At 38.5% G+C, this 26320-nt stretch overlaps 2 protein-coding genes and 1 pseudogene across 2 annotated transcripts; 2 read left to right on the top strand and 1 right to left on the bottom strand.

Moving 5' to 3' along the window:
* The first annotated feature begins 7356 nt into the window (after positions 1–7356).
* On the top strand, positions 7357–9032 carry LOC148721352 (melanocortin receptor 4-like). The gene has a single exon (XM_088736056.1). The coding sequence runs from the start codon at positions 7357–7359 to the stop codon at positions 8290–8292; it is 936 nt and encodes a 311-aa protein (XP_088592182.1). The 3' UTR covers positions 8293–9032.
* A 10107-nt stretch (positions 9033–19139) lies between these two features.
* On the bottom strand, positions 19140–20492 carry LOC148721353 (uncharacterized). Its single transcript, XM_088736138.1, has one exon. The coding sequence runs from the start codon at positions 20490–20492 to the stop codon at positions 19479–19481; it is 1014 nt and encodes a 337-aa protein (XP_088592264.1). The 3' UTR covers positions 19140–19478.
* A 1594-nt stretch (positions 20493–22086) lies between these two features.
* On the top strand, positions 22087–23158 carry LOC148721354 (adenosine receptor A2b-like; annotated as a pseudogene).
* Positions 23159–26320: the final 3162 nt, after the last annotated feature.

Below are 26320 nucleotides of genomic sequence, written 5' to 3' on the forward strand. Positions count from 1 at the left end.
AGTCATGGGAATTCTTTCTGTAGCGGCTTATCAGTTAATTGGTTGATACTCAAGCGCGTTAGAACTGGTTTCATTCTTCTTCCTGTAGCCCTTGTGTTTTCAAAACTGTCCAGAACAGTTACGCTATGCTGACAATTCTCCATATGAATTTTTTGGTTTTTCTTGACGGAAATGATTGAAGTACGTAATCAAGTTCTTTTGCGTCATTGCCACCTGGTAGAGGAAGTATTAATGCTTCAGACCGCAGCGTTGAAACAAAAATATTTTTTCTTGAAGGGAAATCAGTTGGTACTTAAAAACTTGGGACTCGTACAGTAGAGTTACGGTTTCGTTTCAATTTTTCACAAAAACAAAATGAAAAAAATAACCGTTTAATTTGTCTGAGTGACGTATGATCATCTGGCACACTTCATTGGAACAAATTTTCCAAACTGTCATCCTCTCAGGTCACTGTTTAAATAGGTAATCTTTAATTTGATTCTAGTTTGATTCACCGTTTTAAAACCTGAGTTGTGAGTCTCGCTGCCCCCGCTATGCATTAGCATATTAGACAATCCCAAAATGTAAAGTAGAGGTTCGTTTCATGAAATATAGGAAATTCAAAACTCTTTTACTTAAATCTTAGAAATTTATGTCAGTTTAAGAAAAAGGACGCGAATGCTATTTGCGAACTTTGATTAAAACGTTTTGAGATAACTAGGATTAATGTGGATCTTATTGATACAGATTTTTGATGACCGGCCTTTCGTCAACAAAGATTAAGTTATCGGTAGCTCCCCGTCGAGTGGTCGCCGGTTCACCACTAAGCACAGCTCCTCGCCACCGTGAAACACAGGAGAGTGTTTGACATAATACAGAATAGAAATGCAAGAAAGAAGAGTCAACCTGACAAGTGCGAGCATCGTTAATTTTGACTTGAACGCATCATCAGCCCCGATAGCGGATGTTACTAAAACTGGTTACGAGGAACGGAGAACGAGGAACGGGGAACGGGGAACGGGGAACGAGGAACGGGGAACGGAGAACGGGCAACGGGGAACGGGGAACAGGAAACGGAAAACGTAGAACGGGGAACGGGGAACGGGGAACGGGAAACGGAGAACGGGGAACGGGGAACGGGGAACGGATATCGAGGAGCGGGGAGCGGGGAGCGGGGAGCGGGGAGCGGGGAGCGGGGAACGGGGAACGGGGAGCGGGGAACGGGAACGGAGAACGGGAAACGGGAAACGGGAAACGGGAAACGGGAAACGGGAAACGGGAAACGGGAAACGGGAAACGGGAAACGGGAAACGGGAAACGGGAAACGGGAAACGGGAAACTTATCTGCAAAAAATGCTGTTGGGCAATGCAAACAACCAACATACCCAAACCCTGCCAAAAGATGCAAATTTCAAGAAGGAGAAACAAAGAGGGACGTCAGAACAGATGGTGGCAGCCATTGCAGAAACGTTGACTTCGAATACTCGCCTCAGAATACTAGGCTTCGTGGCTTCGCCTTGGCAGTAGTTAAATAAAAGCGAGTCGTCTAATTTCGCTGCAAGCGGCGACCTAGCGATAAAATCAGTGTTTGTAAACATCGTTTACGCCGCCATTTTGAATTCTCAGGTGGGTTACCGTTGTACACCCGTTCCCTATTCGCCGTTCCCCGTTCCCCTTTCCCCTTTCCCCGTTCCTTATTATCCCTCTCCCGTTACCAGTTTTAATAACATCCCCCGATAGCCATCATTTTGAACAATTTAACAATCCACGTCATGAGGAAGACTGTCGTCGTCACCAAAGCTTCTAAAAATATTACTGCTGAGTCTTGCTGTCTCTGATTTTGCTGTTGGTTTAATAGCCCGGCCATTATTTATTGCATTGAAGATTTCAAGGTACTATAGCCCATTTACTGTCAAGTTTTTCGGTGGAAATCTGCATACACTTTCTAACACATTGTTCCTCGGTGTCATGGCTCTGAGCGTGGACAGTTTCTTGGCTGTTCAAATTCATCTCAGATATTAGGAGCTTGTGACGTACAGGCGTGTCGTTGGTGTGGTGATTTTACCGTGGGTGTTAAATATTGTTTTTTCAGCAGTTTCCTTGAATTGGATCCACCTTAAAGTTGTAGTTATCGTAATTTGGAGTATTTGTTTTATTTGCATAGCAGTTATAAGTTGCAGACTTTATTTTGCAGCAAAACGCCATAAAAATCAAATTGAAGCCCTACAAGTTCAACAAGCAGCGCCGAATGGTGAATGGACGATGCTAGGAAGCAGAGAAAATCTGCAGTCGTCAGGGTATTCTATTTATATTTTGTATTCATAGTTTGTTACATGCTAATATATTCTTACTAGTGTTGTTGTCCGGTTAAATTTTGGGCTACATCGCTTCAGCAGCACAGCATCATGTCATTTTTATTGTTTCTCTCAGACTCTAATGTTTGTAAATTCCTCGTTGAGTCCAATTATTTACTATTGGAGAATGAAAGACATTCGATATTCTACCATTGGCATACTGCGACAGATATTTTCACGTCAGAATTATGGATGATCAAGATAGAAAAATTTTACAGAACTGACTCGGCTTTCCATTCATGTGTCTACAACATTTGAATTCCTAAGTTTTTTAAGATTTTGCTTCTTTAAATTTATGTAACAGTGACTTTTAAACCTACTAAATTGAGGTTGGAAAGGTTAATAATGTCTTAGTAACTTAAGTATAAACTTCGCTCAGAATTCGATCATATACATTTGTTGCCTCCTTATTCGGGGTGCGTTTTGGAAAATTTAGCAAAGTACCGACCCTGTAGTCTTTTGTATGTATTCAGTGATTGTGTCAAGCGATTTTAGCCACCCTCCCTTTGAAAAGAATCTAGTTCACGGACGCAAGTTTATGCCTTATTCCAAACAAAATTATTCGACTGCAACACCCCTGGAAATAAATTTTGGTATGGTAAAAAGAGGAAATATTCAAGATCACAAGATTTTCTACCGGTTTACGATCATTGCTGGTGCAGAAGATTATAAATCATTCATTTCTTGATTGGCATCAACTTTACAGCTAATCAGGCAAAACTGACAATGACACAGTTTTTTGTCGGGTGGGACAAAGCAGGATTTACATACATACTTTAGTTTATAGAAGGCTGCGCAGTTTGTAAAACTTAGTGGAGTATTGATGCGAAAGATTATATGAAATTAAAACTGATAAAAGTAAAGTGATTATTCAAAATAACTGAAATCGAATGCCGGTTAACGGGCCCCCTCAAACTGAAGATTGACTCCTCTTAGATGTCAAGACCCAATCTGGTACCCAAGCAGCTATGGTTAATAAAGCTTAGGAGCTAAGACTCCTTAATCCCAAGGGACCAGTCCTTATTTATTGCCTTAGGGAGTGGGAGATTCCGAGGGGATCCCATGGTTTTTTCAGGGAGAGCGGAGGAGGGATCGGTCGTTGTCAACAGAGTATAAAGGAGAACTATAGAATACTGACTAACAATTTACTGTCAATGAGCGTAGGGGGGTTATAGGACTATTACAGAGCCTTATAGGGGCATCTGGTGAATTTATCTTGACTCAACAACCAGAATCCTCTCTTCCCTCCCTCCCCCCCTTCCCCACGTTGTCTTACGAAAATTTTTCAAGATGAATTTGCCAAAGGAAAGAAAAAGGACGTGAGTTCCATAGGTATTTTTTTAAAACTTATGAAGAGTTGTTCATGACGCGCAATAAAGAGTTCTCAAGTAATTGTTCTATATTTACTCTGACAACAAAGCAGCCTTCTGTCACAAATTAAAAAAAGAAGACGTAACTCAGCTTTGAATGGCTTTTATGCAAATAGTTTGGTTATTGAACAGGAGAATACCGCTCATCTGTCTAATTATGACATCCAAATGGTGGGAAACATCGTCGATATCTTGATGATTAGTAAAACCTCCTCAGTCTTAAGTCGTAATTTTTTAGTTTGGTATATGTCTGAAAGCCAGAAGCTATTATTCTTTACACTTAGTTTTAACTTGATACCCATGGCATGAGCACTCGATTTTTTACTTTTTCATTTCATACTCATTTGCTTTCAATGACTATGTTTGTTTCCTCCTTTTTTAGTTTTTTTTTTTACCTTGTCTCAGTCTCGTTGCCAATCTTTCGTGAAAATAAAGACTTGAAATCGAAACCAGGAATGATATCACAATAAAACATCGAGTAGATTAGAAACACATTGAATATTAGTACTTCATTTGGGGCACTATGATTCATATCCCATGTTTTTAGCTCTTCATTTTGCATGTCTCCTCTCAAAGCAGCTGAAGACATCTGGCTTGGTTTAGACTAAATATTTGCATGCATCTTCAAATTGACAAGCTTTCAGCTTGAATAAAACCGCGTCGAATTGAACTTTTCATATAAACGAGTAACTTCCCTCGTAGCAAAATGGCGGATGATGAACGTACACGACATTCTACGTATTTCATTAATGTCGTCTTGAGCGCCCTTTCAGCAGCATTGATAGCGATCGTTTTCAACAGTATAACAATTCAAGCCATACGGAAAACTTCCTCTTTACCAGAACCTTTGAAAATGTTGCTGCTGAATCTTGCCGTCTCTGATCTCGCAGTCGATTTAGTAGCTCAGCCGTTGTTTATTGCAAGTGTCTGAAGTAACCTTCATATCAAAAGTTTATGGCTCATCCAATTTGCAATCGCTAACATTTCGTTCTTTAGTATCATGGCACTAAGTCTAGACAGATTCCTGGCTATTCATCTCCGCCTCAGATATCGAGAACTTGTGACCCACAAACGCGTTCTTTGTCTGGTAATCTTAGCATGGGTGCTCAATGCTATTCTTTCATCCGTTTGCGTTTGGGTCACTACTGATGAATCAAAATTAGTCAACATCAAAATCATCTTTTGGAGCCTTTGCTTCATTTTCATAACTGTTACAAGCTTCAGACTTTGCATTTTCATTGTGATTCAGTTTAAAAAAGGGGTTCGGTTCAAAGGCACTGTGGATAAATTAGTAGAATAAAATTATGCGATATGAATTCCTAAGGCCTCAAGGTCTGCCTTCAGCGCTGCTCATTGGCTAACGTGGCATTATTTCTCATTTACTCTTTATTTAAGTCAGTCTCATTTCAAATCTTTTATGAATATAAATGTTTGCACCCGAAGCGTGAGACGACATCACAAGATAAAAAACAGACTAGAACGGGAATTCATTGGATCTCACCAGTTTACTTAGAAACTTACTAATCGGCACACTGTCGCTTTGAATTTATTCATAACCCAAGTTGTAACCCGCCATCATGCTCCTATCAGGAACTTAAGACATCTGGCTTGGCTTGGGCATAAAACATTACCGTATATTGCTAAACTGTTATTCGCTCAGCTCATACTCTGTTAAACCGTTCCGCCGGTAACCATCGAAATTTGTTCAAAATTTCATGTGACTTATCAGGAGTGGTACAAATCAAATTGAACGCGTGTGTCCATGCAGCTGACAAGCTGAATCAGCCATAACGCCTAAAATTGATTTTATAAAACTGGAATGCCTGTTAAATTGTATATACGAGATCTTCTATTCGTGATTCCGATAACTCTCCATATAGCTAATTTAATGCTAGCTAATAGAAATATACTTGGATGAGAATATATGACCATCTGAAATTCATAAACTATAACGTCATCACAAAACGCTGGAAAGATGGTGAAGTTTCATCCGCTACAGCGCGCTTTCAAAATATTTATTTATTTTTTGTAGATTTAACTTTTACATGCATTCCCTCAATACTTTTAAATAGAATTTTGAGGAGCGCGACTTGGTTAGTTACCTAACTTTGCAAATTATTCTGAATACCAAACGTCACAGGTAGTGTGATACCTTAAGGACGTTGAAAGGTTGCTTCTAAAATTAATTATTTTACTAGAATGTTCCATATTTGAAGATACTTATTGTGTCCTGTGAAGAGGAAAACAATTCAGAAGCTCCAAAGCCACAAGTGAACGATATCACAACGATATACTTGTTGTTTATTTCACAGAAACATTTGCTTGTTTCGAAAACTCGACTAACCAGCAAAGGAGAGGTTTTCTGCAAAGAGAAAACACGCTTAAAACAAACGAAATTACAACATAAACAACTGAAATGGTAAACTCACCGACTGTTCGAGCTTAGGGTTTACAAACAACCACAATACACGGAACAAAACATTTTTGGAATGAACGCGATGATTTTCCCCTTCAAAGCACATAGGCGATTGCCCGGATGTTCACGTAAACATAGGCCCGCAATGGGAGCTACAATACTGCTTTTTTTTTTTAATAAAAAAGAATGACGTTTAAAATGACGTTTAATACTCCTTGAAAGACTTTGTGTAAACTTCCTCAACCCTGGAGGAACATCAGACCAAACTACCTAAAAATCAGAATACGTTTTACTGTGGAGATCAATCAAAACTGAGTTATATATGACTTTACAACTCAAAACATTTAAACCATCTGTCAGAACATCTTTAAGTTTCAGTGATCTTACACGGAAATATCGTTCATGCACATGAAACTATTATAAACTCTTCTGAAAATTTCTACGGCCAAAATGGAACATCGTTGCACTTGAAAAAGCCTCCATGTGACCAGTTTAGGGATCAGGACGAAGGTACCCTTATTGTCTAATTGATTTTGACTTTTGCTATAACTTGGAATAAACGTGGGATAACAAATTTGCATAGACCATCTGACCATCAGAGTCAATACATACACTTTTGAAACTGTCATCGATTTTCAGTAAATTCATCGCGTAAAATTATCAATTATCGGGGCATAACAAATTTGCATAGACCATCTGACCATCAAAGTCAGTGAATCTCGCTTTTGAAACTGTCATCAGTTTCTGTAAATTTATCGCGTATAGTGATCGATTATCATTGTTTACAAACAGAATGGGTTTTCAATGGAAATTCTACCATACGAAATGCTTCCGCGTAAGAAAATTCAAACTGACGTTGTTGTCATTATTATGTAAATTCAAAAGGCAATTCAATTTTCATTTCATTTTCGGATGTTCATATAAAACAAAAAAAAACGAGAAATAAAGAATCTTAAAGTCTTCATCAATTGGCCTTCTCCCTTGCTTTATAAACATCATACTCGGAGGACATATTACGAGAGAAAGGTTTTCCCGAATTAATTTTTGCAGGTTCACGGGAGGTAGGCCCCCAAATGGTTTGGCAGATGGCAATTAATATCAAAATTCATCAATCAAGATCGCCGGGAAGTCATAGATAATTTAAAGCTGCTTTCGTTCACTAGAAGTTACCATTTTGTCCACTGTTAGTCTCCTGGTCGACTATCCACGCCTTTGATCTTCATCTGCGTCCTAAACAATGACAAGCGCTAAGGGTCCCTATCGTTCATCGATGGTCGCCAATTGTGTGCTCAACGCATTGTTATCCTACACCGCCATCACATTGAACATCATAACAATTTACGCAATGAGAAAAACCTCGTCGCTACCGAGGCCGTTAAGGACATTTCTACTGAGTCTTGCTATCTCAGATCTTGGTGTTGGTATATTTGTACAACCTTATTACGTTGTGCTTTTAGTTAGAGGGTTGAAAAGCCCCGATCTTGTTGACGAATCAACAAATAAAGCCATGCATGCCATCGCGGATACCCTCTCCATAGTTTCAATTCTTAGTGTTTTCGCCCTCAGCATGGACAGATTCCTCGCGGTACATCTTCATCTCAGATATCAGGAGCTTATCACTCACAGACACTTTGTTTTGGCTGTGATATCAATCTGGATGTTCAGTGTATTTCTTGGAGTATCTATCAACATTTGGATGCCTCCCTCCCTTCCGATTTTCCTTCATGTTGTCCTTGGGTTCTGTTTTATGTGCACAGGATTAGTTTACTGCAGGATTTATTTTGCTGTACGGCGCCACACGAGGCAAATTCAGTCCTTGCGAGTGCGGCAAGCCGAGCAGGATGACGGTGACATGGAACAAACCGCAAGGATGAGGAAAATTGCCATTACTACATTTTACGTGTATCTTGTGTACTTGCTCTGTAATTTGCCTGAATACTGCACTAGTATTGCTATTACTGCCAATCACGAGCCTAGCGTTGCTTTGGAAACTTTTAGGTTTTACAGTTGGACTCTTGTGTGCATGAATTCATCGCTAAACCCCGTTATTTACTGTTGGAGTATGAGGCACATTCGACAAACCATCATTAACACTCTCAAAAATATACACCTGTGCGGAAAGTTAGCGACACAGAAAAATAACAAGTCGAACTCCTATGGCTATTGCACCTGACAGTTCTTATGTGAGTGGATACAATAACATAACTTGATAAGCTTTTTGAACTAACAGCCTACATAAAGTAATAATAAAATGGTTTACTTGTAATATTAAAAATTGATCTCTAGTAATAAGGACAAAATCACCGTAGGGAGCCTGTCTAAACGAGAATATTAGTGCAATTTTTGCTGTTGCTCCTCTGCTAACGACATTGGCACAGAAAATAAGTGCTTGTATTTATGATAGCCTAATTTAGATGCAGCATGAAAAGGCACACATCAAAGCGTGTCGGTTGCTATTGTACATATCTTAAAAGGAAAGTTCTATGTAATTTGAATACAAATGTTAAGCATGGTGATAATTGGAATTACAATAGAGAGCTTCAGCTATCTACTTTTTCTAGTACTACAATATATTAGAGAGCTATCACATAAAAAAAAATCAAACAAAAAACACCTCAATTTTCATGGCTCAATAATTTTGCATCGATGGAAAGACAAAGAACTTCTGACTGATACAGCGTTGTCGCTCAGCCAAAAACCATATAATTAAACTTTGAATTGACCTTTTAGTTGCTTCCACAGTAGACGCCGACAACTCCCTGACGAAATGAATTCAGGGAAAGTGTCTTTTTTTTTAAAATTCTGTCGCTTTTCCTTGAGTGGAAGCTTTTATATTTTCATTTTACGCTTTTTTAAAGGTTGTTTTACACTTCGGGTTTACAAATCTTGAAACAAATAAAGATCCAGAATATATTATCTGACCCTTCCTTCCCAAACGAATCCAAATGACATTCGATAAAGACGTCTCATAGTTCTCGCAGCAGTTATTGGACATAAACAAATAAGAGGAAACCCACTAACCGGATAATGCCTACAAAATTTGTATTTATAAAAGTGTTTATTTGGCATCGATTATGTAAAAATCAGAATCATCATGAAACTTAGGCTCGGCCAAACGCTATCAAAATTTCAACGCAAGATCTTGCAACGTTGTTGAGCGCAACGTGTTCCACACCTATGGCCACCCCATTGAATTGTTGGTTGGTGTTGTTTCAAGCGGTCAAATTTTTGGTGCAACATTTTTGGATGTTGCAAAATATTGCTCTCGTTTGGCCAGATTCTTCTCAACATTTTTTATCGCACGATCCAACAATGTTGCGTTGAAATGTTGCGTGCGTTTAGACGGGCCTTGAAAATGTTATTCGGTTTTAAGTACCCCAGAGGACTTAGTGATCATAGTTGGATCAAATTTCTTCAGTTATGAGTAATGCACCCCTTTGTTTTGTTTGCTTTTAGGTTTTGTGAATGGTACGCATCTTTACAAAATATTTCGGTTTAAGGAGGCTCGAAAGGGTATTCCACAATTAACAGTAGGTGCCAATCAGTAAAAGATATCAGGACTGTCAAACTTATCATCGGGATGATGACTTGACATATGCCTAACACTATGTTAGGGCAATCTTTTAAGGTCGCTCGTCAGGCATCATCTGTTGCCATGGCAACGGTACAGTAGTGCTAAAAGACCTTCTAAAACTCAGTTTTTGAAAGATATCTAAAAAACAAAGTCGGTGACCTAGTTTTTTTTTTCAAATTTATTTAACATCATCACATTCACGATCTGTATAAGTGATATAAAAAAAACTAACTAGTAGAACTTGAATTATATAGGAAAATGCTGTTTTAAAATGTAAAAAATTTTCCACTAAATAAATTTTTTTAAAATTTTCTTCAGGAATGTGTAATGATGAAAATAATTTGTACACGAAAAATCAGGGTAGGTCACCGAACTAATTTTCGAGATATTAGTTCATCAACTTAGCAAGCTTTATTTCCGGTTTTCACAATTTTAGCTTACACTTTTATATCCGGTCACGCGCTTTAAACGATACCGCTGACTCCAGGGCTCATTTTTGCGAGGATGAGTCAGTGTCCGCGCGATTAATCGGTGGATGCCCTCCGCGTGGAAAAATCGTACATCCTGAAGATGGATTCACATTGTTTCGTGATTTTACACATTCCTGAAAAATAAATCATCATTTGAGACTCAGACTGCTTACCGTTACGACAGTTGGAAATGTAAGAACGTTCCGGAGAGAATTCTCTTGCGGAATTCGATATATGATGACAAGTTGATTTTGAAGGTGGCGCCAATGCCAGTACAACATTGAGACCGTCAATGTTGAGTTTCTCGTACAGAGATTGTAGTGTAACATGAGACTAACCAGCCTCTGCCAGCTTCTGGACCATGTTTGTCGAAAGATGAAGCTTTCCATCAGACGTCTGGATGGTATCCTGTCGTTGTTCCGAGAAGATGGCTTGATCGAAGGCCTCATTCGGCGATACACATTTACCATGATTGACCCTATAATTGTTTGTGTGCAATTTGAAGTGGAGGAGTGAAAACAATTTGGAGTTAAAAGAATTTGCTTTGACGTTTTCCAGATTGTCATTAGCGGCAAACTAAGCGGAAATCAGGATTTCATATACAACAGTAATTTGTTGGTCGTCACAGATTTCGCGAATTTCTATATTTTTCAAGTTACTACGGGTATGAACAAGCCTTGGTTTCATTTTCCATTTTTTCTCTTTGCCACTGTCATGGCCGTGAATTTTCATTACTCCGTTTTAAATGGAAAACAAAAAAACAAATTTCCAATGCTTTCTTAACAAATGCGAGTCTGCATTTTCGTAGTTGTAATTTACAGTTTATCGAGTGAAATATCAACAATCTTTCTCACAAGTTTTAGATGAATATTTTATTTTAATTTTACCGTTTCTGGTTGAATTAGAATTAAAGTCTCATCTACATTTTAACGATCTCTTGTTTACCGAAAATAATGTTTTTTTTTTTTTTTAATGGCAACATTTACACTTCTTCATTTCCGTTCATAAAACATACTTTCAATGTTTACCATCCTGGATCCAACAATGATTTCATTTTGCTTTTCATCTTCCGGTGAGTTGTTTAGGAAAGTTCTCGGTCCTTTCATTTTAATAGAAATAAAATCCAATGCAAAACAAATCGTAGCACTCACAAGTATCCACTTAAATTTTTCGCGGAACAAAGTAAGACGTACCGAATACACTCGTCGCGACTTTATTGATGGGGTGTTGACTTCACCATCCTCCTTTAGCTCGTTAAATAAACTTTTTTTGACCACTTTCTGCAAAAGTCCTGCCATCAAAATATTTTCCTACCTACTTTCAAGAAGTAAACTTTCCATTTTTGTTTCTCAAACAACCACTTCCGCTGGAAACAATAGAGGTACCCGGAAATTTCGAAACGCTCATGGCGGCCATCTTTGTTTACAACTCGGCCGCGGATCTGATCGCGCGCGCCATCGCTTATTACTCTCGCGAGTAATTTGCTTGCATGTACCTTGGAATTCATTCTCCGCGCGGTCAAAAATAACCCTTTCGAGCCTCCTTAAATTGACCAAACATACCCGCAGTTTATTGTCATTCAAGCCAACCCTCCGCCTACACAGCCCACCGCTTATTATACCAAACTACCCTCTTCCCACACAAAATTATTATTAAAAAGTCTGCATTTCGATTTTTCCGTTTTACAGTGCTCGATACATAAAAGTAGAGCGCGATATATACTCAGCTAGGAAAATGCAAAGACTACGCTTTCATCCTTACAAGCCTGTTTCTAAGATCACAAAAAAAATTATTAAATATTTTGAAGTAAAAAAGGTATTTTGTTTATTTTCTCACAGCTGAATAGAGCCTCAATCGAAAGCCCCTATATATTATGGAAGAAGAAATTATCCCCTACTCAAAATATGAGTCATTTACTTTCATGGATAACTGAATCGCAGAATAAAAAACCCGCAGTATAACACATGCATCACCCGCGTGTTTTCAGTAGAATGTGCGCTCAGATCACTATCGTCTGAGTGTGACTGTCCCTGCCATAAGTGTTTCCTAGGGGCAGAAAAGTGAGGTTGATTATTTCCGCTGAAAAATCGGTCTCAACGTGTGCAGCCATCATAATCTACTTCACATACGTATATCATAAATGCATTCGGAGACCAATTAATCCTTTTACTCTGAATAAATACCGCGAGGCTTGTCTAGTCTGTAAAATTCTTTCATCGTAGAAGAAGACGAACTAAAACTGATCACTCAACTATTTTACTCGAAAATGAATACCCAACATAATTTTTTTATAAAAAATAAAACACATAAAATGTTAATATACAGAATATATCCAATGTCTGACTAAACGTCTGACTAAACGTTCATAATTTAACTGAATAAAGCTGCCGCCATCAGATTAAACAAAAAAAAAGAATGAGAAAGTCTAAGAAGAGCCCTTGAACCCAGGAGCAACATTTCATAATATAGTGAGGCTAATAAGCGTGCTTAGAAGGACGTTTTGTTGTCAGCGACAATGATAGGCACCTCAACATGCTGAGCGGGTAATGATATCCGTTCAGGTCGTTTTGAGAAGTATATCTATTATGTGTATATTTTCGAAAAGTTTCCGCAGCTTCATGAATGTTTAATAGGGCAGACAGTAGTGTCTACTAAAGTCAAAATATAGGAAAAGCTTGTTCCGCATTCAAACCAGTTTCACTCCCTGCGTAAATAAAAAGACCATAAAAATAATTTGAATCGAAAGTTGCCCTGAAAAGGAAAATGATTAATTTCATCCAGATAATAGACTTTCTTGTTATCAGTACGAAAACATAAAAATGTATTCTCTTAAGAATATGCTCAGTTCACTTGCAATAGGACTGAGAAGAAAAAAGGACTTTTATACTGCAATCGACAGAGATGTCAATGAACCAAAACATAGATTATGTTAAAAACGTCACAACAGGCTCCTCTTCCGAGAAATTCCTTTAATGGAGCAAACTTGAACCATTACATGAACTTTTACCAGCTCAGAGAGCTAAGAGCCTCAGGAAAAGGGGACATAATTACATCCTGCCTCTAGTTAGAACCGAACGTTTTAAACGTTGCTTTTTTAATAGATGTCTTTTCGAACTTGTGTAGACACTTACTCTTGTATATAGATAATGAATTGATATATGTAGAAAATTGTAAGTCCAGACGTTTTCTCTCTGGACGTGTTTCTTTTATTTTTTCCAAGCCAATAAAGATCTTATCTAAACTTAATTAAAGCAGAAATAATAATTATGAGTTTGAAAGTTTTCTTCCTCGTCTTTGGCCACTCATACAGATATACAAAGAGAATGAAATAAAAGTATAGTCGTTGACTTAAGCCAAAGTGCACTTTTTCTCTCAGTACACTCTTTACTAAAGCTTTCTTGATGGGTTTCGGGCGGCGATTGTTTATTCATTGGAAAAAGCTAATTTTAAGAAGGGCAGGTGAACCCGTCCTTGATTGAATTTACTAGTACTCACAATCGGCTGCGATGAATAATATGGTTTTAGGGAAAATAAAATAGTTCAGAATTATTCTCTTTTTCTCATGATTAAGTTTTCCCACAAACTCATGAAAAGAACATAAAAAAGACAGTTGAATGTATTCCTAACTTTCGAAAATTTCAGTCCAATATTTGATTCCGACTCTGAAGTCTAAATTCGGTTTTCCCCTCGCCGCTATGCTAATGAAATATAATGAAAATCCGGCACGTATTTTACAAATTGAATTTGACAAACTTTACTCAAAAAGAAAGAAGAAAAACAGTCATTGAAATATTACAAGATATCAGCGATGGAAAAATTACAAAAACTTCTCCTGTTGATCTTGACTTTGTGAGGATAGAAAAAAAGGCATCGACTTGACGTGGTATCAGCAGATAAAAGGGTGCGGTAATTTTAGTATCAAGCAAACAAAACGAATTCTTAAGAATAATTTCTGTGAGCAGCTGTTCATCATTAAAGCAGACCATGTTCATCAGCCCGTGAACGGTGCTGGAGACAGTTTACTGTAAACATCGCTGTGGCAACGCTCACAGCAGTTTTCCTTACGACCACAGAATGGAAGTCTCGTACATCGTTAATCTCGTCTTGAACGCCTTCAAATCCTTCACCGCCATCAAGTCCAAGACTTCACGCGATAAGGACAACTTCATCCTTGCCGGCTCCTTTCAAAGTCCTTGAGTGACTGGTTGACTGCCTTGCTGACGGACTGTTGACTAACTGGTTAATAGACTGGTGCCTAACTGGCTAGCTGACTGGCGACTGGCTAATGGACCGGTTGTCTTATACTGGCTGACTCACTCACTGGTACCTGACTGGCTGACTGACTTATTGACTGACGGGCTGACTGACTGATTGAGTTAATGGCTACTGACTGGCGACTGACTGTCTGACTAAAACGTGCCCTTTCATTCACAACACTGATAAAATATCAGAACCTAAACGATACATTAAGATCACCGATCACTTCACGTGCACCTCCGCCAATGTAATTTATTGCATAACTTACACTTATTGCAAAAAGATATCGGCGAAACAGGCAGAAGACTAGGTGATCGATTCCGAGAACACCTTCGAGACGGGAAAGGAATGACAAGGACACATCGAAACCAGTTGCTCGACATTTTAATTTACCTAATCATTCTAAGAAACACATGGCAATCTGCGGTCTTTCCTTACACTTAGGTAGCACGGAAAGCCGTAAAAATCTTGAACAAAAGCTCATCTTTCAAACCGGCAGTCTAAATCCCACAGGGATCAACGAACCCTTTTCATTCCACTAATTTATTCTTGTTTTTCTCGTTGCTATGTTCCCACCAATAACGTAGCTCCATTCTCTGCCTTTAAAAGTACACACAACCCACAATTCCTCTATTCGCTCCGACGAAGGGCTAACGCTCGAAACGTCAGCTTTTGTAATCGTTACGGTGGCCAATTTACCACTTCAACTTTGTTGATATATCCAAATTATTTCGTTCTATCATAAGACACATAAATACATAAAAATCTTAATTTTAATAAGTGCTCCAATAAGAATCTTATCTGTACCCTTCTGGTTTTGATCGGATTTTGTCAGCTAGATTTGTGGGTTACTGATGCTCAATATGCCATAAAAAAAAAAAAAACATTAAAAGTGGGTTTATGTGACAATCTTTGTTGTGTTCGGATCTGAGTGTTTGATACAACCTTTGCACGTTCAATAGAAAATGAAGATAGCATATTTGAAGCCTCATAGGTGATTACTTTTCTTTAACTGACACTGACATACTTCATGCAAAGCGCATATGGTGTAAAGTTTTTTTTCTCACCGCGCCTCAATCCAAATATTCCTTAAAATAAACCGTTTTTCATGACGACAATCTGAGTCTGAAGTTATTATCAAAGTGGAGTAAATGGGGCTTAGCCTTTTGGAGAACCACCGATGAATTCTGAATAATCAATATCGCTTAAGTTTTCAGTGCCTCGCAGGTTTTTCCGCACACCTGTAGCCGAAAGTCGTTCTTCTTAAAGTTGTACTGTGTTCCTATTGGTCAAGCTAGACCAAACTCTGAGGCACACTTTAATCGTGAGTGCGTTGCCATTAATTAAAGTGAATGGTAGTTCAGAGTTAATTTCCTACACGATAGTCATGGAAGTTCTTTCCATAGCGGCTTATCAGTTAATTGGTTGATACCCAAGCGTTTTAGAACTGGTTTCATAGTTTTTCCTGTAGCCGTTGTGTTTTCAAAAGTGTCCAGAACAGTTACGCTACGCTGACAATTCTCCATATGACTTTTTGTTTTTGTTTTTCTTGACGGGAATGATTAAAGTACGTAATCAAGTTCTTTTGCGTCATTTCCACCAGGCAGAGGAAGTATTAATGCTTCAGATCTTTGCGTTGAAACAAAGATATTTTTTCTTGAAGGGAAATTAGTTGGTACTTAGAAACTTGGGATTACAGTAAGGTTACGGTCTCATTTCAATTTTTCACAAAAACAAAATGAAAAAAATAACCCTTTCATTTTCTGAGTGACGTATGATCATCTGACACACTTCATTGGAACAAATTTTCCAGACTGTCATCCTCTCAGGTCACTGTTTATATAAATAATCTTAATTTGTTTCTAGAAACCCGTTTTGAAACCTGAGTTGTGAGTCTCGCTGCCCCCACTATGCATTGGCATATTAGGCAATCCCAATATGTAAAGTAGAGGCTCGTTTCATGAAATATAGGAAATTCAAACCTCTTTTACTTAAATTTCAGAATTTTTTTTAATTCAAGAAAAAGGACGAGAATGCTTTTTGCGAATTTTGATTAAAACATTTTGAGATAACTAGGACTAGTGCGGATCTTACTGATACAGAATTTAGATCACCGGCCTTTCGTCAACAAAGATTAAGTTATCCGTAGCTCCCCGTCGGGTGGTCGCGGTTCATCACTAAGCGCTCTTCGCCACCAACACAGAAGAGTGTTTGACATAGTACAGAATAGAAATGCAAGAAAAAACAGTCAACTTGACGAGTGCAAGCATCGTTAATCTTATCTTGAACGCATTATCAGTCCCGATAGCCATCATTTTGAACAATTTAACAAGTCACCTCACGAGAAAGACTTTGTCATCGTTACCGAAGCTTTTAAAAATATTACTGCTGAGTCTTGCTGTCTCTGATCTTGCTGTTGGTTTAATAGCCCAGCCATTATTTATTGCATTGAAGATTTCAAGGTACTATGGCCTATTTACTCTCAAGTTGTTGGATGGAAATTTGCATGCACTTTCTAACACATCGTTCCTCGGTGTCATGGCCCTGAGCGTGGACAGATTCTTGCTTGTTCAACTTCATCTCAGATATTAGGAGCTTGTGACGTACAGGTGTGTCACTGTTGCGGTGATTTTACCGTGGTTGTTAGATATTATTTTTTCAGTAGTTTCCTAGGATTGGATTCACGTTAAAGTTGTAGTCCTCGTAATTTGGAGTATTTGTTTTTTATTTGCATAACAATTATAAGTTGCAGATTGTATTTTGCAGCAAAAGGTCATAAAAACCAAATTCAAGCCTTACAGCTTGTTGAACTGAGTTCAAAAAGCAGCACCGAATGGTGAATGGAGGATGCTAGGAAGCTGAGAAAATCTGCAGTCAGCGTATTCTATTTATATTTTGTATTCATAGCTTGTTACATGCCGATATATTCTAATCTTGTTGTCCGGTTAAATTTTGGGCTACATCGCTTCAGCAGCACAGCATCATATCATTTTTATTTTTTCTCTCAGACACTAATGTTTGTAAATTCGTCATTGAATCCAATTATTCGCTGCTGGAGAATGAAAGACATTCGGCATTCTATCATTAGCGTACTGCGACAGATATTTTCATGTCAGAATTACGGATGAGCAAGATCGAAAAATTTTACAGAACTGACTCAGCTTTCCATTCATGGGTCTACGACATTTGAATCCCTAAGTTTTTTAGATTTTGCTTCATAATATGTAACAGTGACTTTTAAGCCTACTAAATTGAGTTTGGAAAGGTTAAGAATGTCTTAGTAACTTAAGTATAATTTTATACCTCGCTCAGAATTCATATACATTTGTTGCCTCCTTACAGGGTGCGTTTTGGAAAATTTAGCAAAGTACCCGGCGACCCTGCAGTCTTTTGTATATATTCAGCGATTGTGTCAAGCGATTTTAGCCACCCTCCCTTTGAAAAGAAACTAGTTCACGGACGCAAGTCTATGCCTTATTCCAAACAAAATTATTCGACTGCAACAACATTACTGGTGCAGAAGATTATAAATCATTAATTTCTTGATTGGCATCAACTTTACAGCTAAGCAGGAAAAACTGACAATGAAACAATTTTTTGTCGGGTTGGACAAAACAGGATTTACATACATACTTTAGTTTATAGAAGGCTGCGTAGTTTGTAAAACTTAGTGGAGTATTGACGCGAAGACATGATAGTCTGGGAGCAAATGTGGTCCCGTGTGAAGTTCGTGCTGAAAGCAAGCACCTAGTGTAAAAGTGTTCATTAGGACCTACTAAACATGAAAATTTTTGGTGCCAGCTTTGCAACTTGCTCAGACCGCTTTTAAGGGGGGGTTAAGTTCTGACCCATGAAATCCAGCATGAAAACGAGGCTAAAACACATAGTTCTTCATAACTTTGTTAATAACGGACGAAATTGGGCATGATCCTACCTGTTGATTTATCAAACAACAACAAACATATGAAACATATGTGTGAACTGCGGTTATGAGACGTATATGAGAACGATCCTTCGCAGTAAAGCACTATTTGAGCAATAGTGAAAATCAGACCTGAAAAAAAAAAAAAAAAAAAAAAAAATTTCAGGCCTGTACGGGACTCGAACCACTGACCTCTGCGATACTAGTGCAGCGCTCTACCAATTGAGCTAACAAGCCAACTGGGAGCAGGCCATCAAATTAATTCGATATAAACCCGTAGATGATAAATCAAACAACAACAAACATATGAAACATATGTGTGAACTGCGGTTATGAGACGTATATAAGAACGATCCTTCGCAGTAAAGCACTATTTGAGCAATAGTGAAAATCAGACCTGAAAAAAATTTCAGGCCTGTACGGGACTCGAACCACTGACCTCTGCGATACTAGTGCAGCGCTGCACTAGTATCGCAGAGGTCAGTGGTTCGAGTCCCGTACAGGCCTGAAATTTTTTTCAGGTCTGATTTTCACTATTGCTCAAATAGTGCTTTACTGCGAAGGATCGTTCTCATATACGTCTGTTGATTTATGCTAATTTACATAGGTCACGTGATCTTACGCATGAAAGCAAGGCTGGAACACATAATTTTCCAAAAATTTGTTCAAAAAAATCCTTATCATGCCAAACTTGCTCACCTTAGTCAGTTAGACATCTTGCATCGATTGGTGCTACTTTGTAGTGTCACGTGATCCCATACATGCAAACGAGGCTGGACATATCTGGTAGCAAGGTGTAGGATGGCATTTGTCTTGCCAAATGTATTAAAAACTACTAGGCAGGTACATATCTGGTTATCCGAGTTTAGATATAAAAACTTCAACTAATCATTGTCCTATGGCCCATAGCACAGGGACGAGACGGATAAAGGAAATACTGCGGAGGCTCCACTTGAGAATCTATTTTGTACACATAATCAATAATTTTGCCAACTTATGATACTGGTTCCATGTATTCATTTTCACATGTATATTGGAACAAGGGCAGAAAATGAAAATAGCGACTACTGCTAGTTTAGATATACAGTCATGAAAGTCTTACTGAATATCTATATACATTGTTCAGTTGTCCATTCCTATGGAATTTCTTGTTCGACTTCGTCCTCATCATACTCATCATCACTCTCAGCATACTCGTTCTGGCAATCTTCAGAGCACAGACAGAGATCAGTACAGACAAGTCCGGCTTTATGACACTGACAACGGTTGTTAGAGCAACGGGACTTGGCGCACTTGCATCGGACAAGCTGTATAATTGCCTCTGGAGCTGGTGGAAGATTTTTCATGACTGGTACCCACTTTCCATCTTCATCTTGCCATCCATAGCCTTCTGGTGAGGGCAACACTGCGTTTGCTACTTGATCGTTGTTCCAAACAAGAAGCTGGTAGTGCGCTCTCAGTATGGCTTGATGGAGAGCAGCTTGTGTGGGCGGCAACCTCTCAGACTCAGCTTGATTTTTCTTAAAGAGGGACCATCTGAGGGCTTTGACAGTTTTGATGTCTGTCTTTGTTTGGTACATCCGACAAACCAGCTGTTCCACTCCACTTCTTGTGCCGTCATTTGGCTGTTCCCCACAACCGAGGTTAGCAAGAGCTTGCAAGATAGGAGTGCTGCCGTTATCAAACTCATTCCAACAAGTGGCTATTCCCTTTCCAGAGAAACTCCCAGTAACATCTGCTCCGGTCAACGCATGAGATGCTGGCAGCGCAGCCGTCTTAGTGGGCCCAAGGGCGTCTGCGATTGACTTCAAGTTGATAACTCTACGACTACTGCCGGTCCCAGTAAAAAAGCAAGAGTTCGAGCACAAATCTGGATACCGTCGGAGAGCCAAAACAAGAACATCAGTGTCAGGAGAATATATAGAGAGTTGCGTAGCACCTTGAGCAGAGGCATCCAGAGCATATAAAATAATCTTTGTGTCGGCTTCTTCTTGTGTACTTTGTAAATGCCTGACGTCTCTGTGCGTTGCCTCACATTCCTTTCCCCATGCCACAACGACTTGTCTCCCATTAGCATTATCCTTCACAGTCTTTGCGAGAAACATAGTAAGTTCGCCCTTGGTCTTTGAATGGGCAAGAAGCTTCTTCATCGGCACCTTGGCGATTTGGGTAGAATCAGTGATGCGATAATAAATGGGAGCATGGCCACCTTGTCGTTTTACTGGTGTTGCTGATTTCAGTGAGAATGGTTGAAGTGAGGTTGATCTTTCCTGTCTTGATCCTATCTTGTACAAAAGAACTGAATAGCTTTCTCCCTTCTAAATTCCAATTCGAGCTGGAAACAGTGGACAAGGAAGAACTACCCAGTGGAATGTCCATCGCTAAATTATTATTTATTACTATTTATTTATTTATTTTAGCCTCGTTTTCACGCTGGATTTCATGGTTCAGAATTTAACCCCCCTTAAAAGCGGTCTGAGCAAGTGGCAAAGCTGGCACCAAAACTTTTCATGTTTAGTACGACCTAATGAACTCTTTTACACTAGGTGCTTGCTTTCAGCACGAACTTCACACGGGACCTTATTTTATGACATTTGCTCCCAGACTATGATATGGCATTAAAACTGATAAATGTAAAGTGATTATTCAAAATAACTGAAATTGAATGCCGGTTAACGGGCGCTCTCAAACTTAAGATTGACTCCTCTTAGATGTCAAGACCCAATCTGGTGCCCAAGCAGCTATGGTTCGTTTGGTTAATAAAGCTTGGGAGCTAAAACTCCTTAATCCCAAGGGACCAGTCCTTATTTGCTGCCCTAGGGAATGAGAAATTCTCGGGGATCCCATGGTTTTTCAGGGAAAGCGGAGGGGGATCGTTCGTTACCAACAAAGTATAAAGGGGAACTATAGACTACTGACTAACAATTTACTGCCAATGAGCGTAGGGGGGTCATAGGACTATTACAGAGCCTCATAGGGGCATCTGGTGAATTTATCTTGACTCAACAACCAGAATCTTCCCTTCCCTGTCCCCCCCGCCGTTTCCCAAGTTGCCTAGCGAAAATTGTTCAAGATGAATTTAGCAAAGGAAAGAAAATGGACGTGACTTCCATAGGTTTTTTTTTTTTAACTTATGAAGAGTTGTTCATGACGAGCAATAAAGAGTTGTTAAGTAATTGTTCTATTTTTACTCTGACAACAAAGCAGCCTTCTGTTACAAATGAAAAGAAGAAGGCGTAACTCGGCTTAGAATGGCTTTTATGCAAATAGTTTGGTTATTGAATAGGAGAATATCACTCATCTGTCTGATTATGACATTCGTATTATGGACAACATCGTCCGTGTTTTGATGATTAGTAAAACCTCCTCAGTCTTAAGTCGTAATATTTTAGTCTGGTATATGTTTGAAAGCCAGAAGCTATTATTCTTTACACTTAGTTTTAACTAGATACCCATAGCAGGAGCTCCTCAATTTTTTACTTTTCCATTTCATACTCATTTTCTATCAATGACCGTCTTTTTTCCTCCTTTTTTCGTTTATTTTTACCTTGTCTCAGTCTCGTTGCCAATCTTGCGTGAAAATAAAGACTCAAAATCGAAACCAGGAAGATATCATAATAAAACATCGAGTAGATTAGAAACACATTGAATATTAGTACTTTATTAAGGGCACTAAATTCATATCCTATGCTGTCAGCTCTTCATTTTGCATGTCTCCTCTCAAAGCAGCGCAAGACATCTGGCTTGATTTAGACTAAATATTTGCATGCATCTTCAAATTGACAAGCTTTCAGCTTGAATAAAACCGCGTGGAATTGAACTTTTCAAATAAACGATCAACTATCGATAATTGCAACTTCCCTCGTGGCAAAATGGCAGATAATGAACTCACACGTGCTTCAACGTTTTTCATTAATGTCGTCTTGAACGCCCTTTCAGCACTGGTAACGATCGTTTTCAACAGCCTAACAATTCAAGCCATACGGAAAACCTTCTCTTTACCAGAACCTTTAAAAACATTGCTGCTGAATCTTGCCGTTTCTGATCTCGCTGTTGGTCTAGTAGCTCAGCCGTTGTCAATTACATTTGAGTTAGTGGGTTGCCGTGTTACAAATATTTTATGGGCCATCCAATTTGCACTCGTTGACCTTTCGTTCCTTGGCATCACGGCACTGAGTCTGGACTGATTCCTGGCTGTTCATCTCCACCTCAGATATCGAGAACTTGTGACACACAAACGCGTTCTTGGTCTGGTAATCTTATCATGGGTTCTCAGTGCTATTCTTTCATTCGTTTGCGCTTGGATCATCAATGATGATCGATCAAAATTAGTCAACATCAAAATCATCCTTTGGAGTCTTTGCTTCATTTTTGTAACTGTTACAAGCTTCAGACTTTACTTTGCAGTAAGACTCCATGCAAACCAGATTCAGGCTTCACAAGTACAGCAAGCCGCACGGAATGGTGAATTAGCAAATACCATCAGGCTGAGGAAATCCGCCGTTAACATATTTTATGTATATTTTGTTTTTTTAGTTTGTTATTTGCCTTTTTTTTTGTTCTCTTCTTGCCAAGCAATTCTTTGAGTTCAATTCAAATTGGTACAACGATTTTTCTCTTTACTGTCGCACCCTAATGTTTGTAAATTCATCTCTGAATCCAATTATCTACTGCTGGAGAATGAGCGACGTTCGACACTCTGTAAAGGACCTAATGCAAAATATAATTGCAAGGCTAAAATGTGGATAAGCGACATGGAATATTGTATATTGCCTATACCAGTCCACTTATTTCTTCTTATTATTTAATTTTCCCAGGCGGTTTTTCTCTTTTTTTATTCTCAATTCGGTTAAAGTGCAATGAAAGTCGCTCGTAACAAAGAGTAAAAGATAGTCAAAGATGAAAAAAACTCAAATGTTTGTTTAAAATACACCTCTCCCTTGAATAACTCATTTTTATAATTATAATAAAATGTACTGAGAGGGCCTTACTAAAAAAAAAAAAAAAAGAGAATGAAACCCTCAAACATTAAGATACGAATGTTGCGCACGTGAAGCGTTTGTACGCTCAAAATTGATTTCCTTGCTTTATCATGATCATATTTTCGTCTGTTTATGAAGTAAGCCGTAATTTCGCTCCCGCTAAAAAACAGATTTGAAGAAAGTAACAGGAAGCGTAGCGGCATAAAATTAAACAATGTTGCATTATATCAGGTACTTCTAAGGCGTTAGCCACATATGGATTAGCAGCACGATATGATTGTTGAATAAACTGACGTGTGATAGGAAATTAGTGCACATTAATTCTTCTAGAAATTGATCAAGCTTTGTCTCTCACCAGGAATTACGCATTTGGGTAAGGACTTCCTTAGCTAATAAATGCAGCATTTTTGTAACCTTGAGATGGATAGATCGTAGACAGTACAAAGTTGAATTGTGAAGAATAAAGTCCGATTTGAGCGAATGTTTTGCAGTCCAAGATTGTTAAACCAGCGTGAGCGGAACTTCTCTCGAACACAAGTGGGAAATTTTGTGAATTTAGCGCGACTCTTTGGCTCTACGTATACTTTGGGTTCTAACTTTGGTGGAACCCCGTGTTGATAACACTGCACGAAATTGAATAAAGGAACCACAAGAAATTTATCACTTAAAGGGCTCTGCGCGAACCGATGAGTCAGAGCAAAAAGTTTGTCATTTGTTGTTTATTTTTATTCTGACAGCACAAGCTGTTCTGAAAAAACTTAAGTTTTCAATTCAACTGACTCGATATTTCTAAATCTAGAAAATTGCAAACCATTCTGCTGTCTATTTTTGTGATGGTTCATATTTTATAAGTAATTGTTTGATTCAAATTTCTCTTCATTTTGTGATTCAGTTTAAAGAAGGGGTTCGGGTCAAAGACACTGTGGATAAATTAGAAGAATAAAATTATCCGATATGAATTCATAAGGCCTCAAGGTCTGCCTTCAGCGCTGCTCATTGGCTAACGTGGCATTATTTCTCATTTACTCTTCATCTACGTCAGTCTCATTTCAAATCTTTTATGAATATAAATGTTTGCACCCGAAGCGTGGGACGATATTAAAAGAAAAAAACAGACTAGAACGGGAATTCATTGGATCTCACCAGTTTAGTTAGAAACTTACTAATCGGCACACTGTCGCTTTGAATTTATTCATAACCCAAGTTGTAACCCACTTTATTACACGACTTGGGCAGTCAGAGGGCCAATAACTAAAATCAACCAATCAAAATGCTCTATTGCCGGTCAATATTCTCTCAGTATTGGACCGGGCACTGTCCCGAATGGTCCCGAATGATACCGCACTTGTGTCCCTTTGAACTTCAGTCGTATAAGAAATCTCTAATTAACCAAGCGTGCTCGGGACCGTACTGGAAGAATATCGGCCCTCGGTCTTTTTTGTATGGACATCGCTGCGCTCGGTCCGTACTGTCAAGACCTCGGGCCGATATTCTCCCAGTACGGCCCTCGCACGTGGTTAATAAGATATATATCAAGCTCCTATCAGTAGCTTAAGACATCTGGCTTGGCTTGGGCATAAAACATTACCATATATTGCTAAACTGTTATTCGCTCAGCTCATACTCTGTTAAACCGTTCCGTCGGTAAGCATCGAAATTTGTTCAAAATTTCATGTGACATATCAGGAGTGATACAAATCAAATTGAACGCGTGTGTCCATGCCCCTGACAAGCTGAATCAGCCATAATGCCTAAAATCGTTTTTATAAAACTGGAATGCCTGTTAAATTGTATATACGAGATCTTCTATTCGTGATTCCGATAACTCTCCATATAGCTAATTTAATGCTAGCTAATAGAAAATACGCTTGGATGAGAATATATTACCGTCTGAAATTCATAAACTATAACGTCATCACAAAACGCTGGAAAGATGGTAAAGTTTCATTCGCTACAGCGCGTTTTCAAAATATTTATTTATTTTTTGTAAATTTAACTTTTACATGCAGTCCCTCAATACTTTGAAATAGAATTTTGAGGAGCGCGACTTAGTTAGTTACCTAACTTTGCAAATTATTCTGAATACCAACGTCACTTATATTTTAAAGTTAAAAGTTTTTCTATAAAAATAAACACTTTTCTTCTTAATAAAAGAAGTAAACAAACATTCCAGCAAAAGGGAAGGAAGCAAAATACTTGTGTGATTTTCTACTTTTCGAGAGAACGGGTGATGGATTTGCATTTAATGCACAAGATTACCATGTGTTAAACACCGCGGATGTATTGAGATAGCATTTTGACCAGCGGTTCATTTGCTAAGATCAAACTATTTGATTGAGAGCCAGCGGAAAGTTTCTTTACTGCATACTTTCTCATTTAGACGCTCGGTTTTCTGAATTTTAACTCAGTTCGAAATGGAAGAGATTGGACGCGCTTCTACTTCATCCAACTTGACAGTCAATAGGGACCTTAAGCAGTCAGGACAGCAACGCCAAGGAAGACGTCAATTAAAAAATGAATTTCTACTTGTAATTAAAATTTCGAAAATGGCTGCATGTGTTTACCATCTCATAGAGCGCCACAACTCAACCTCAACATAACGTATATAAGTAGCGTTGAGTTCCAAATGAAAATTAAAATAATTTACCGTCGCTGTTCCGGTTCGCAGACGACGCAAATTTTGGTGATTTCACTTTGTTGTTTTGCAAAGGACGCCGGCTAAGAAATATAATAAGTTTTAGAATGCAACTGAGCTATTGTTCTGCCGATTAGATCTTTGTTTTTCCACGTTCTCGTTTCCGTCGCCGTCGTGCTTTGCTTAAACCCTCCTGTATTATTTTCATAACGGTTGTAAGTTTTAGGCTGTATTTTGCGGTAAGACACCACAAAAACCAAATTCACGCTTTACAAGTTCAACAAGTAGGACAGAATGGTGAACTAGAGAATGCTATAAAACTGAGAAGATCTGCAGTTAGTGTATTTAATGTATATTTAGT

This window comes from Stylophora pistillata, chromosome 10, assembly GCF_964205215.1.
Source record: "Stylophora pistillata chromosome 10, jaStyPist1.2, whole genome shotgun sequence".
Taxonomy (NCBI): domain Eukaryota; kingdom Metazoa; phylum Cnidaria; class Anthozoa; order Scleractinia; family Pocilloporidae; genus Stylophora; species Stylophora pistillata.